The sequence below is a fragment of the Urocitellus parryii genome, chromosome 5, assembly GCF_045843805.1.
Source record: "Urocitellus parryii isolate mUroPar1 chromosome 5, mUroPar1.hap1, whole genome shotgun sequence".
NCBI lineage: Eukaryota > Metazoa > Chordata > Mammalia > Rodentia > Sciuridae > Urocitellus > Urocitellus parryii.
Genome location: NC_135535.1, coordinates 23,814,312 through 23,828,877, shown reverse-complemented (window position 1 = coordinate 23,828,877; position 14,566 = coordinate 23,814,312). Strand labels below are relative to the sequence as shown.

The following is a 14,566-nucleotide window of genomic DNA, read 5'->3' as shown; positions in this document are numbered from 1 at the left end:
GTGTGTGTGTAAGTAATGCCAAGAAAATGACAATCTAAAGGTACTATCCTACCTTTATTTTAGCTTTCCTTACTTTTTTTGAACTTCATGATTCATAAATCTAGCCTGTGTGAAAGTTTATAACTTTAGACCTGTAGAGTTTAGTGGTACTTAAAGAAAATGATAGACTGGATAGCTACTGTATTACCAGGAGTCAGCAGCAGCCTGCAGTTTAATTCACAGATTAAATCAAGTGTCTAGGATGACAAAACATATTATCTTCATACATTTTTAATCACTGTGTTCTAACTTATTATGAACTGAATTTATTTTCATTGCGCACAGGCATTTGCTCGGCGTGGATTAGCTAAAATTGATGAGTTAAGGCAACTGGAATTAATGAGTTCTTCACAATCACAGGATGAATCCAAAAGATATTTTAGAGAGGCTACAATAAAGGTATAAAAATTTCACGAAATAAAAGAAATTTACTGCACTTCACAGTTGATTAGGTACTTAATATTAGTCGTGAAGAAATGTGTTCCGTGGTTACTTCATATATATTCTTCTGTTGGAGGCAGATGGCGGTGATGATCTTCAAAAGAGGAGTATTTGAATCTAGAAGAAAAGTCAAAACTATCTTTAGACCAAAGATAAGACTTAATCTAAAGGAAGCTCAAAGTGTAAGTCTAAAAATTCTTCTCTATTTAAGACTCTTTTTGCAGTGCATTTGTATTATTATTCTGTATTTTCTAATAGTCATCAGTGATTAAATCCTGCCCTAGATTCTCTGCACCAATAGGCAAATAGTGAGAAGAATGTTTTCCCACCTTAGATATGGCTTCACTGTCTTCCTTTCTCTAAAAAGTTTTTCGTTCCTTAGCACAATCCTGGTTTTGCAATGTTAAGTTGAGAGGGTAAGGGAGCGCCTGGGAAAGGTGTGAATGAACAGGGTCTTGCAAATGAGCAGGCTTCTGACTTGGTCTGCATGGGCCCTTGCTTTGACTGCTTAGTGTTGGTTTAGTGTGCTTTGAAGACAGAAGGAAGAGGCACCCATTCTAATCACTTTGGGGTTTTCCTTTGGGAGCGTTCAGGAACTAGGTTATACTGCAGCAGAAAACAGGCCTCGCACCTTAGGTGGCTTAAAACAGGTGATTTCCCACTGGAGCCTGATACTGGTAGAGGTATCAGGGCTCTGAACTTCTGGCAGCTGCTCAGAGCCAGGCTGAGCAGCAGCACTTATTTAGAAAATTGTTGATCTGGAAGGGAGCTCTGGAAGATCCTGCCTGGGTCATGATGCTCTGCAGGGAAGTGACTTGAGCCTTTTCTTTCATGTCACAACTAGTCACACAGCCCCTACCAAAAACGTGTATCTTTGGCAAATAGCACTAGGGACTATCACAGGGGAGGGAGTGAGATAAAGTTATGCCTTGTGGGGGTCCCTGCCCCCCCTTTGCCTTTCTGAGCTCCATATGATTCAAGGTCCAGTTTGGTGTATCTTGGAAGTTGTCCCTTATTGTCCTATATGGCCACCAACTCTCTGTAGGGACTGAAAATGAAAGTGAGGGGGAAGAAGATGAGTAGTTTTCAAGAGAAGAGTTACTGAGTCTCAGAACCTGGAGGGGACTTGGGAAATCACCTAATTCAGCTCTTTTCTGCTACGGATGATTAAAATGAAGCTTGGAATATTTAAATTACTGGCTCAACTTCACGCTAACTGCTGGCAGAACTACAACGAAAATCTGCGTCTCAGTCCAGTATTGTCTCACTGCTCTAAGAACTGGGCTATTTCTCCTCAGTTCTTATGACATTTAGAAAAAAATTCTTCTTGTTCTTTTAAAGAAATCATGATAATTAAGTAGTGATACTTGATCATGGTACTGTTTGAATGCAATTTTAGTGTGTCTATGAATACCCAGCCTAGAAGTACATATCATATATTCCTTTAAAATCCTGTTCCATACTGATCAATGGCATGTAACTGGTGACAGTGATAACAAATCATAGATGCCTTGAATGAACTGCTGGTATTGTTAAATAATAATGCTGTTGTTTTTGTGAGAGGATAGGGTGTAATTTCTTTTCCTTATCAGCATTTTTTTTCCTCTCTGCAAACCAAAATTCAATATTGTCATCAAGATTGTCATGACTTACTTGCAGTCATCCTGATAGCAAAATAAATATACTTTCAAAGAAAAATGTATAAAATTCCATTTAAATTACATTAAAGGCTCATTTATTCCTGGTTTCCTTCAAGATGATTGTGGTATGAGAAATTCTGGTGCTATGTTTTCTTTAGAAAACAATTATAATTGTTTAGTGGGTAGTTTTGACAGATTAGCTAACAGAGATTAGCCCTTTTTAAAATAATGTCATATTACCTTGACATGTATTACAGAATGTCCTATTTTTATAAGTATAAAATTATTTTATTATGTTTCCACAAAATAAAGAAATTTCAATATACCTTACATCTATTTTTGAGAACACTTCTATTTGTAATTAATTTCTTTTCTCACAATAAATTATTTTGACTTTCAAAATTTTTTTTGAAGAACTACTAATTCAGACTCCTAAAGATGAAATATTTAGTGATTCATTCAATAAAAAATTTAAAAATGTCTGCTATGTGAGCAAGATAGGTGAGATTACATTTAGTGGAGAAACTATATAATAAATAAACAAAATTATATCTTGTGAAAAGTTTTATGAAGAAAATAATGGTGGTGGGGATTAAATGACTTATACAAAGTTTTTCCTGCACACAGTAGGTCTTCAGTAAATATTAACTATTATGCTTGTTTATTTATTATTCATTCATGCATTCAACCATCATGTATTGGATACCTGTGTTTTTAAGTATAGTGCAATGCTGAAAAGACTAAGTCACAGTCTTGGCTTTTTGAATGGTCTTGGAAAAGGAGAAGAGAACATTCTGAGTAAAGAAGCAGAGCATGATCATAGTTTTGAGGCCAAAGTAAGCAAAGTTGGTTGGGGACAAGAAGTGGATTTCAACTGGAGGAGGTGTAGTATGTTGGAGAATTAGCATAGTATATCTCATGGAGTAGATTCACGGAGACCACAGCATTTAGAGGTGGAATGGACTATGTGGGTTGTGTTATTTAGACTCTCATCCGTTCTAACATTTTGAAAGGTTGTATAATATATATCCTAAGCAGTAGATTGTAACCCAAATTGTCTATTTTTACTGCTATTATTTTAGTTATTTCCATTTTTTATTATTATAAATATTGATGTAACTCACATCTTCAGGAATGCTATTTTTTCTTTCTTTTATTTCCTATGGATAAAATTAAAAATGTAGAATTTCTGAATCAAGGCATACAAATATTTTTATTTCTCTTGGCATATAGTGCCAAAGTGTTTCAAATATGGGTACTCTTATTTTCAAAGTGGTAACCTGCATGTACCAATTTTATTGCAAGGTATTATTATTTTGATATTACTTATTGGAAATTTTTTATTAAATCAGTTAGCAAATTTAAATGTGTTTTGATAATTCAGTTATACAATTGAATGGCTTGTCATTTTAACCTTATTTCTTTGATCCTTTCTCTTACAAATGTGTTTACTCTTTTTATCTCCTTTTTTAATGATTTCTTTCAATCTATTGATCTACTAGATATTTTACTCTAAGATATATTTGAATGGACTCATTAACTTATTATTTTTATAGAAATTCATATTTAATTTGTCATACTTGACAATCCTTTATTTTTATTGCTTCAGCTTTATATTTTATATTTACATTTTTATAGATATTATAAGTATTTATATTTTAAAATATTTTACTTCGTATTTGTCTATAGTTCTGATAAATGTTCTATTCCTAATTTTGCTTATTTTCTATTATATTTTTGTGAACAAATTCATTCTTTTCACCAACTGGTGAAAAACTATGGTTTCATTTTGAATACTTCTAACTATTAGAAAGTTCATTGTGCTTTTTGAATATATATACTTGAAAGCTCTGCTTTAATCTACAATACAAATCTTAGAAGAAGCCCTTTCCTTTGTTTATAAGGAAAGAAAGGGCAAAGCATGGAGGTCAAGTTTTATTGAGTTTTTAGAGAAGCTGAAGCTAAGAAGCTGATGTTTGGGGGGAAATAGTCCAAAGCCTCAAGAAGAGGAAAAAACAAAAACAAAATAAATAAACAACAATCCCCCCCCCCAAGAGAATTATGAAAAATATGGTTTTTAGAATATGGATTCTAGAAATGCCAACTAGAGCTACTGGTCTTAACTTCCAGGCAACCTAAATGCAGAGAACAGGCCATTTGTCAGATAAAATAAAGTGTGGAGGTGGGCTATCTGCAGGCGGTGAAGCCATCCAAGGCAGTACAGAGCAGAGTGGCTGGGAACTCAGGCCTAGTCACTAGCTTATGAGAACACAGCTGATCAGCTCTTCCTTAAGTTAACTACCACAAGTCTAGTAATGTGAATCATTGTTTCAAATCTGAGTTTGAGACATTCTACATTAGAATTTCCTGCAGTGCTTAGAAACAGTGCCCTACCCAGATCTATGGCATGTCTGGAGATTTGGTCTTGAATCTAAGAAAAGCACCCAAGTCATAGTTAGGCCACCGAAATTTGCGTATTGGTCCCTTAAGGCTGTAATTAAGGTACCACAAAGTGTATGGAGATGAGGCTGCCTTAATAAAAAGACCAAAATAAACAACCTTGGAAACACAAACATAGAAACAAACGGCAAAGTCTTGATGTAATAGCAGCATGACATAAACTTAAATGGAGTTGAGTGACATCTCAAAAAATGGAAACCCTAGAAGCAGCCATTGCACTGTTAAACTAACCTCTTTCTTTCAGCGTTAGATAAATGAACATTATTTTGTTTGCCTTGTACAATGGACTGCATATTTTTTTAATTCCAGTTGCCGTGGCCACGTACCATCACAGACCGGCTGTTAGATGAAATGTTTGATAACTCCGCATCCCGCTTTCTGGCTGTCTTGGAGGCTCTTTCTGATCCAAACAGGCGAATATTACAAACTGGTCCAGTTGTATCTGATGAAGTGGAACTTCGTGATGTTGTCTCAGAACTGTTTATAGCTGGGAAAGAACTTTTAATAAGTAAACAAGATATTAAGATACTATTTTATGGTAGCAGTGATTAACAAAAATTTTAACATGATAGTTATGAGAAACTGATAAAGAATTTATGCATTTTATATATTGACCTTGAATTCAGGAGCCTTGCTTTAATCAATTGATAATTCGAATAATAAAATTATTTCCTTTTTTCCAATTTTTAATCTTTTAACTTCTTTTTTCTTTCATGTCTTGACTCCTGCACTGGTTAGGATCTTCAGTGAACACATGGGAAAGATGTGGTGTCTTCAGTCATCCTTGTCTCACTTTTGATCTTAGGTGGAACATTTCCAGCATTTGGCCATTAGTTAAAATATTTGCTTGGGACTTGAGGTGTAGCTTAGTGGTAGAGCACATGCCTAGCATGCGTAAAGCCCTGGGTTTAATCCCCAGCACTGAAAAAAAAAAAGATGTAAAGATATTTGCTAAAGAATTTTTATAGAGAGCCTTTTCAGATCAAAGAAGTTTCTTTTATTTGTGGTTTTCCAAGTGTCTTTTTTTTTTTGTTTGATTGTTATCCTGAAGTTGTTGAATTTTATCAAAAGTCTTTTCTGTATTTATCAAGATTCACTGTGTTGACCAAAGGGCTTTCTCTTTTATTTCTGTTAATATGGTGAATTGCATTGAATGTCTAATTTTTAGCTACCTTGTATTTTTGGAATAGATCTAATTTCTAAGTGAGGATTTGACTTTTTTATATATTGCTTGCTTTGTTTGCTAGTGTTTACTTCATTTTTGCTTCTTTGTTCAAGAGAGAGATTTTCATTTCTTATGATGTTATTTTTAGGTTTGACTCTCAAGAACATGTTGGTCTCATAAAGTGAGTTGAGAACTGTGCTCTCTTCCTTTATTATGTGGAAGAGTTTGTGCTGGATTGATGTTATTTCTTCTCAAATGTTGGTTGAATTTACTGGTAAAATCATCTGGACTTGGAATTCCCTTTGTGGAAGTTTTTAACTATGGATTCAATTTCTTTTATAAATATGAAATTATTCAGCTTTCATTTTCATTCTTTTTCTAAATCTTTTACCAGTTTGATAAATGGTATCTTATACCATTTATCGCTTGAAAATTTTATATTTTAACCACTATCTTACAATTTTTGTCAGAGTCATAATACCTCATTATGATCCTGATTTCTGTAGCTCTGCAGTGGTGTCCTCTTTTTCATTCCTGACCTTGGTCTGTTTGCTTTCTCCCTTATTTCATCAATTTTACCAGGTGTCTACAAATTTCATTAGTGTGTATATGGTGTGCATATAGTGTGTGTTGAATTATGTGGTATATACATATGGTGTATATGTGTGTGCAATATGTGTGTTCGTGGTGTTGGCATGCCTGTGGCATGCATGTGGTGTGTGTGTGTGTGTCTGGTGTGGTGTGTGTAATGTAGGTGTGTTGGTGTGTTGGTATGGTTTGTATGTGGTGTGTAGTATGAATATGTGTATGTGGCATGGTGTGTATGTGTGTGTTGGTGTGGGGTGTGCAGATATGTGTGTGGTATGTGTGCAGAATGTGTTGTGTTGGTGTGTGTAGTGTATTTGGCATGCATGTGTGTGGAATGTGTCATGCGTATGTGTGTTGTGTGTGCTGTGTGTGATGTGGCATGTGTGTAATGCATGGTTTGTGTATGTGTTTTGTGTGATATGGCATAATTCTGAGTGTGGTTGTGAGTGGTGTGTATGTATTCTGTCATTTGTATGTGGCGTGTGTACATTGTGCATTGTGTGTGTGTGGTGTGGCATGAGTGTATATATATATATAATTGCATGTGTGATGTTGGTGGAGATTGTGTTTATGTGTGGTGCATCTGTGGTATGACATGTGCCTCTGTGTGGTTGTATGTGTGTGGGATGTGTGTGTGTGTGTGTGTGTGTGTGTGTGTTATGCCTGTGCACTCATCTGAAGGCAGAGAGCCTCTGGTGCCAGTTTAGGGCTTATTTCTTAAAAAAAATCAAGTTCTTGGTGAGAATTTCCTTGACTCCCTTCACTCAAACCCTAATGATTGCCCCCTCTGCATCTTCCTTTCCAAGGAAGGGCGGTTCCTCCTCCTCTTCCTCTCTGTCTGACAGTTATTTCCTTCCAGGCAATCACCTTATCTCACTTCCTCCTTCAAGCTTCCTTACTATAAGTTTTCTCCTTGGTACAGTTAGATTTATTAAAGGAATTGGCTATTTTCACTGTTTTAAATTCTTTTCTTGAAATTTATGTATCAGAAAACTTCTGTCCCTCACACCCCACAGAGAATGTCCTGGACAAACTCATTGCTTATTCAAGGGTCGCTTTTCCTCTTCACTCTTGGTAGTTTTGTTACAGTGCTCTTTTCCCACTAACCACTTCCCTTTGTGCCATTTCTCCCTCTGCTCTTCTCTCAAATTTTGACGTTTCTTCTGCAGCTATTCAGTGCCTACAGTGGATCCTGCCATTTATGATGAATGTGTAATTGTGACTCTACAAGTTATATATTCCAATTAAAGATCTCTTTCTTGAGTTTCCAGTCCACACTTAGCTGCCCAGTTATCGAGTCCACTATTGTTAATTCTGTTTGCCTCTCCGTGCATCTCTGGGTAGATTTCCTTGGCCGAGCCTGTGTCGGTTGCTCTTCCTGTTTGTCCCCGCAGCAGCCTGTTTTTGCCCACTTAGATTTCTTGTTTGTGCCTCTTGAGTGTAACTCAGTGAAGGTAGGGATTGTGTCCTTTCCTTCACATTGTTTCCTAGTGCTTGGCAGTGTCTGATAGCTAATGTTTAGCCAACATTTCTTTGCAAAGATGCTTTTTCAAACCTCTCTCTTTCCTTTTCTAGTTTCAAGTATTGGTCCAAGTGGAACGATTGGTTTTCCCAACACACCTCTTACGGAGCTTATGATAGAAAGAACAAACGTTATTTCTCTGGATGCTGCTGTAAAGTTTATAAAATTAGCATTTACTTATGAAGAATGGGGTTTATTTGAATCTTTAGCTATGCAGCTTATTTATTTTCTCCAGGTAATATATGCAGAACCATTCATTTGTTTTTGTTTTGTTAAAATGACATTGGATTATTGTTTAACTTGTGGGATGTACTTCTCTAAGAGGCAGGATGATCCACAGTCAAAGAAAGCAGAGAAGGATTTAACTCTTCTAATTGCAATCGAACCACTAATCAACCTAAAGAAAAACAAAGGTTTGATACTTCCTTTGGACAGTTATAAAGAAGGAGAGTCAGCTCAAATTTATTTAAAGCATGTAGTTTCACATGGTGAGTCATTATTTACCTTTTTGAAAAATTTAGTTTTATTGGATAAAAGATGCTCTTTCTAGGTGAATTGAGAGAAAGAATGTTCAAGGCAGAGGGAACAGGAGGTCCAAAGCCCCTGAGGAAAGGGTGTACTTAGCAATGGAAGGAATGGCCAGTGGGCGTATGTGTTTGGAGGGCACCGGTGGAAGTGGTGGAGTTTGGGAGTAGATAGGTGTCGGAGATCAGAGAAATAGGTGGATACCTGGTGATGCCATTCTGGTGACAGTTTTGACAAGGTGAACGAGGTTCTTAGCTGCTGACTTGCTGCAGTGAGAGGCCAGCAGGGCTTTGCATCAAAGGACAAAAGAACTGGTTCACTTTAGTAAGGGCAAGTCTGGTCTCCCCTCTCTCCAGCTTGTAGCACTTTCCATTGTAGAATTTAAATAACTTAAAAGTTGTTGTTAATGTAATTGAAATCCTGATCTAATTTTTAGACCAATGAGAATTACTTAATTTCATTGTTCATATTTTCCCTTGCTCTTAAGGCATTGCATGGCTGCTCAGTTGCAGTAAATCATTTGGATCAAGTCATGAGGCACTTTTTCTTCTAGTGGTTTCTGAATAGATATTCTTATCATTTTTCTTTCAGCTGCCCATTTTACATGTACTTTAATATTGTAAGCCTCTTCAATTTCTCTTTGGACTTACATATAGTGTAACATATAGTTGGCTTACATATAGTGGTTTAATACTAGTAATAGTTATTTGAATTGGGTTAGATCTGCTTCGATTCATTTTGATATAGAAGCATTTAAATTATTGACATGGTGTTTGCCCAGATATCATTTGGGTCATTTTTTTTTTTTTTTGGAGGATTTCTGTGTTTCTCTGTCTTTGGCATTTGAAGTTTTATGATTGACTTTTTGTTTTCTTTGTCTTTTTGAATGCAGATTCTTATGTGCGGAATTATGGATATTCAGAAGATATTTTTCATTTGGCAGCTGTCCTGTATGTCTGTGTCTGTAACTCTCCCCAGGTGAATTATTATCTCTTTTGAATAACTTAATAATGTGGAACAAGATTATGCCTAACTTAAGACCAGGTTTAAAATATCACAGGATTTGTACCTAAAGTTATGTATTATTTAATTCTTGAGTTAGATCATGGTTTGTAATTTTAAGTTTCTTTTCATTATTGAAAATGAAGATTTTGGGTGTTACTCTGTTTCTTGTTGGGAAATCCCAAGGCCAGCTGTGTTTGTAATGATGAAAGAAATGGGGCAGTGGTTAAATTAAAGGGAGAGCTAATATGCTTGGTGAGAAGGGGCTCTTTAGCCCCTGATGAAAGCCTGGTTATTGCTAGGAGTTGTTTTCGCATGATGGTCTGCATTTAGAAATGGTCTATACATGGCTATGAATGCTCATGTACAACTAGTACAACTAGTTTTCCATCTGAATTCCAGGGGTCCCCAGGGCTTCTCTGAAGTTCCTCAGAAGCCCAAATTTGAGCAGCAGCACCCTAACCTGTTTTTACTAATTCTGTATATAATATTGAGATTCTGATGGAATTTTGTTTGAAAGTTTGATTTGATATACAATTATATTTGAGACCCACCATTACCGAGCATTATACTAAGCTTTTGCCCAGGGAAGTGAAACTGAGTAAGGGATATAAGAAGTTCTGCTGTTAAAGTATTTCCCATTTCTTCTGGGTTTATTAGAATGTGTTATAACATGTGGCAAGTACTTAATTTTTGAAAGGAAAGCATTTGGCTGAAAATGTAATTTTCAGCCAAATGTATAGTGGGAGAACTTAACAAAAAATAACAATTAAGGTTTGAAAGGGTAAGGGACTTTCATCTGTCCATTTTAAAATAATTATGTCTTAGTTCAGCTCAATTAAATTCAGTAAACATTTATTGATGTTCTAACTTTTATGTTCCCAAGCATTGTACTGCAGTGTGATATATATCAAATTAAATCCTAAAGCTGCCTCAGAAGAGCTCAGAGTTTGGTAGTTTTAAATCATGAACTTCATATACTGAGCAACTTTGGTTTTCTTTTGAAAAGAATTTAGTAACTTTGATTTGCCAAGAAGCATACTAGTTCTGGATTGCTCTTGAACTTCATACCTGGTATGAAGTTCTCCCATACCTTGTCTACTATATCCTTTACCCAACACCTTTCCCTCTCAAATTACTATCCTCCTCACCAATACTTTATTATCTGAATACAAGATTCTGAAAAAGAGAAAAGTTTCAAAATTGGATGGAACTTATTGATTTTCATACTTGCCTATAGTGTTTGGGACTTTTTAGAGAGACAGAATAAGCCTTGGTTAAGAGTGAGGATCCTTTGGTCTGCTTATTATTTCTGGCAATTTCATCTCCTGTGTTTCAGTTTGCTCATTTGTGAGGTAGATAGTAACGGCACTCAGCTTATTGGGTTGGTATGAGGTTAAATGAGTCAGTATATAGATAAAGCTTGAGGAGTGTCACCTGGCACACTGTAATTTTTTATACATACAGCTTATCATCCTTGTTCATTTACTTCATCACTTTTGTTTTCAGGATGTTCAGCCTGATAAAGAAATCGTTGTGGACATGATAATGTTCCTATGGCAGAAATGCAAATTAGGAATTCAGAAGATCAGTATGTCCAGAAACGACTATAAAAAATTCACCCAGAAAATCCACAGTAATAAGGTATTTCTTTTTTGTTTCCCTTCAGATGTTTTTTTTGTTATTGTTAATTCAAGTTTCAATATATACTTCAAATCTAGAATTTCCCTATTTATGCCCCTAATAACTATAATCATTTGCAGATGGATGGTGTTGCAAAGATATTCTTTGTAGTGATGAATGAGCCTTTCCTTTAATGTGTTTTCCTGAACCTCTGCCCTGATATTGTTTTGAGGAGTGGGCTAGTATTTCAGTTTTAAAGGGAGGAATAAATATAGTATGTCGAAGGTCACAGGAGATTGGACAAATTAGTAAGAAGATGAATAATAGAAAATACAAATAAGTAAGTAGTTTCATGTTTTCTTCCTGCAATCATATTTTTGGACTGTTTAATAGTGCTGTTTATTTTGTGGTAAGAACAGGGTTGAACATTTGAATATTATAAACTGGAAATTTAAGAGAAGATATTCTGGTAATAAATATTTTAGCTCTAGTGATTCTGAGTCTCCTAAGATTAGCTACATGAAGATACGTAGATGTGTTTTTTCTTTTTTTAAATTATGTGCTCTTTCAAGTAATGATGTGGGTGCATAAATGTTGCTTTATCATTTTAGGTTCCAAAGTGTGATGATTGGTTTTATATGCTCAGCTGGGGATATAGGCGTGAAAGTTGATTTCTAAGGCATCAAGAGTGGAACCTGAAACACCTGCTTATCTAACCCCACTAATTTGATGGCCTTTGATCTTGATCAAATTTTGCTTTAAAGGGAGAATAAGAATTTTGAGGATATAGATAACATTTTATGATGTATAAAAATAACAGATCATAAATTTGCCATTAGAGCTCTGTGTGTGAATCTTCTTTATCAATTTATATGGGTTTATTATTAGATATTATGTTTTAGTATCACTATATTATTTATAATTAGGAAGTATTAATAAGGAGGCTTGTATAATGTTTCTTCATACTTAGAACTTGGTGATTTTAAAGAAGTACTAAGTTTTGAAAAATGTCTAATTCTACAATGTAATCTATTTTAATAAGTTTTGCTCTGTATTTTCTCTTTTTAGTGGTTTTATCTTCTGTGGCAGATAAATGAAGTGATTCACAACTATAAATTGGAAGACATTGACATTGCAGTGGTGGCAGAGGTCACATTACGATTAAGTGAAATATTAGAGTTTTTAGGAAGCCCAAGAAGAAAATTTAAAAAATATCCAGGTAAAATACTGAATGAAACTTACTCACATTTAAACATAAAGAGACAAGCATAAATCAGAGCACAGGATAACTTGGGTTAGGGGAAACTAGGCATGTCAGCATTGTGCTTCATTGATGTTTATCATCTGAGATAGGGAATGATGTAAATTAAATCAAGTGCATATAAAGAAAAGGTAATGCTCCCTGGTTCAGTGGCAGACACATCCCTTTGTGCTTTCTCCTCACCCATTTCTTTCCCTTCTCCATCCCTAATCACCACCTCCTCTTCTTCCTCCTATCTTTTTTTTTTTTATTGTTGGTCGTTCAAAACATTACATAGTTCCTCATACATCATATTTCACAGTTTGATTCAAATGAGTTATGAACTCCCAATTTTATCCCGTATACAGATTGCTGTATCACATCAGTTACCCTTCCATTGATTGACATATTGCCTTTCTAGTGTCTGATGTATTCTGCTGTCTGTCCTATTTTCTATTATCCCCCCTCCCCTCCCCTCCCCTCCCCTTTTCTCTCTCTACCCCTTCTACTGTAAATCACTTCTTCCATTTGAATTATCTTGTCTTACCCCTCCTTTCCTCTTATATGTCATTTTGTATAACCCTGAGGATCGCCTTCCATTTCCATGCGATTCCCCTTCTCGTTTCCTTTCCCTCCCACCTCTCAACCCTGTTAATGAAAATTTTCGTCTCAAGCTCTTCGTCCCTACCCTGTCCTTGTTTCCTCCCCTTATATCAGAGGAGTCATTTGGTATTTGTTTTTTTAAAGATTGACTAGCTTCACTTAGCATAATCTGCTCTAATGCCATCCATTTCCCTCCAAATTCTATGATTTTGTCATTTTTAAATGCAGAGTAATACTCCATTGTGTATAAATGCCACATTTTTTAAATCCATTCATCTATTGAAGAACATCTAGGCTGATTCCACAATCTTGCTATCATGAATTGTGCTGCTATGAACATCGATGTAGCAGTGTCCCTGTAGCATGCTCTTATTAGGTCTTTATGGAATAGACCGAGAAGGGGAATAGCTGGGTCAAATGGTGGTTCCATTCCCAGCTTTCCAAGAAATCTCCATACTGCTTTCCAAATTGGCTGCACCAATTTGCAGTCCCACCAGCAATGAACAAGAGTGCCCTTTTCCCCACATCCTCTCCAGCACTTATTGTTGTTTGACTTCCTAATGGCTGCCAATCTTACTGGAGTGAGATGGTATCTTAGGGTAGTTTTGATTTGCATTTCTCTGACTGCTAGTGATGGTGAGCATTTTTTCATGTACTTATTGATTGATTGTATGTCCTCTTCTGAGAAGTGTCTGTTCAGGTCCTTTGCCCATTTATTGATTGGGTTACTTGTTGTCTTATTGTCTAATTTTTTGAGTTCTTTATATATTCTGGTTATTAGGGCTCTATCTGAAGTGTGTGGAGTAAAGATTTGTTCCCAGGATGTAGGCTCCCTGTTTATCTCTCTTATTGTTTCTTTTGCTGAGAAAAAACTTTTTAGTTTGAGTAAGTCCCATTTGTTGATTCTAGTTGTTAACTCTTGCGCTATGGGTGTCCTATTGAGGAATTTGGAGCCTGCTCCCACAGTATGTAGATCATAACCAACTTTTTCTTCTATCAGATGCCGTGTCTCTGATTTAATATCAAGCTCCTTGATCCATTTTGAGTTAACTTTTGTGCAAGGCGAGAGATAGGGATTCAGATTCATTTTGATGCAAATGGATTTCCAGTTTTCCCAGCACCATTTGTTGAAGATGCTATCCTTCCTCCATTGCATGCTTTTAGCCCCTTTATCAAATATAAGATAGTTGTAGTTTTGTGGATTGGTTACTGTGTCCTCTATTCTGTACCATTGGTCCACCCGCCTGTTTTGGTACCAGTACCATGCTGTTTTCGTTACTATTGCTCTGTAGTATAGTTTGAAGTCTGGTATCGCTATACCGCCTGATTCACACTTCCTGCTTAGTATTGTTTTTGCTATTCTGGGTCTTTTATTATTCCATATGAATTTCATGATTCTTTTATCTATTTCTACAAGAAATGCAGCTGGGATTTTGATTGGCATTGCATTGAACTTATAGAGAACTTTTGGTAATATCGCCATTTTGATGATGTTGGATCTGCCTATCCATGAGCAGGGTATATTTTTCCATCTTCTAAGGTCTTCTTCTATGTCTTTCTTTAGGGTTTTGTAATTTTCATTGTATAAATCTTTCACCTCTTTTGTTAGGTTGATTCCCAAGTATTTTATTTTTTGGGGGGATATTGTGAATGGAGTAGTTGTCCTCATTTCCGTTTCAGAGGATTTGTCGCTGATATACAGGAATGCCTTTGATTTA

At 35.8% G+C, this 14,566-nt stretch overlaps 1 protein-coding gene across 1 annotated transcript in view; it reads left to right on the top strand.

Moving 5' to 3' along the window:
- Cfap54 (cilia and flagella associated protein 54) overlaps positions 1–14,566 on the top strand; it is a 311,291-nt gene that overhangs the window by 23,153 nt on the left and 273,572 nt on the right. Inside the window, exons 7-14 of the mRNA XM_077799225.1 lie at positions 325–438; positions 561–662; positions 4,890–5,088; positions 7,909–8,090; positions 8,178–8,343; positions 9,273–9,358; positions 10,892–11,026; positions 12,074–12,224. Coding sequence (XP_077655351.1) covers positions 325–438; positions 561–662; positions 4,890–5,088; positions 7,909–8,090; positions 8,178–8,343; positions 9,273–9,358; positions 10,892–11,026; positions 12,074–12,224 — 1,135 coding nt within the window. The remainder of the gene's footprint in view (positions 1–324; positions 439–560; positions 663–4,889; positions 5,089–7,908; positions 8,091–8,177; positions 8,344–9,272; positions 9,359–10,891; positions 11,027–12,073; positions 12,225–14,566) is intronic.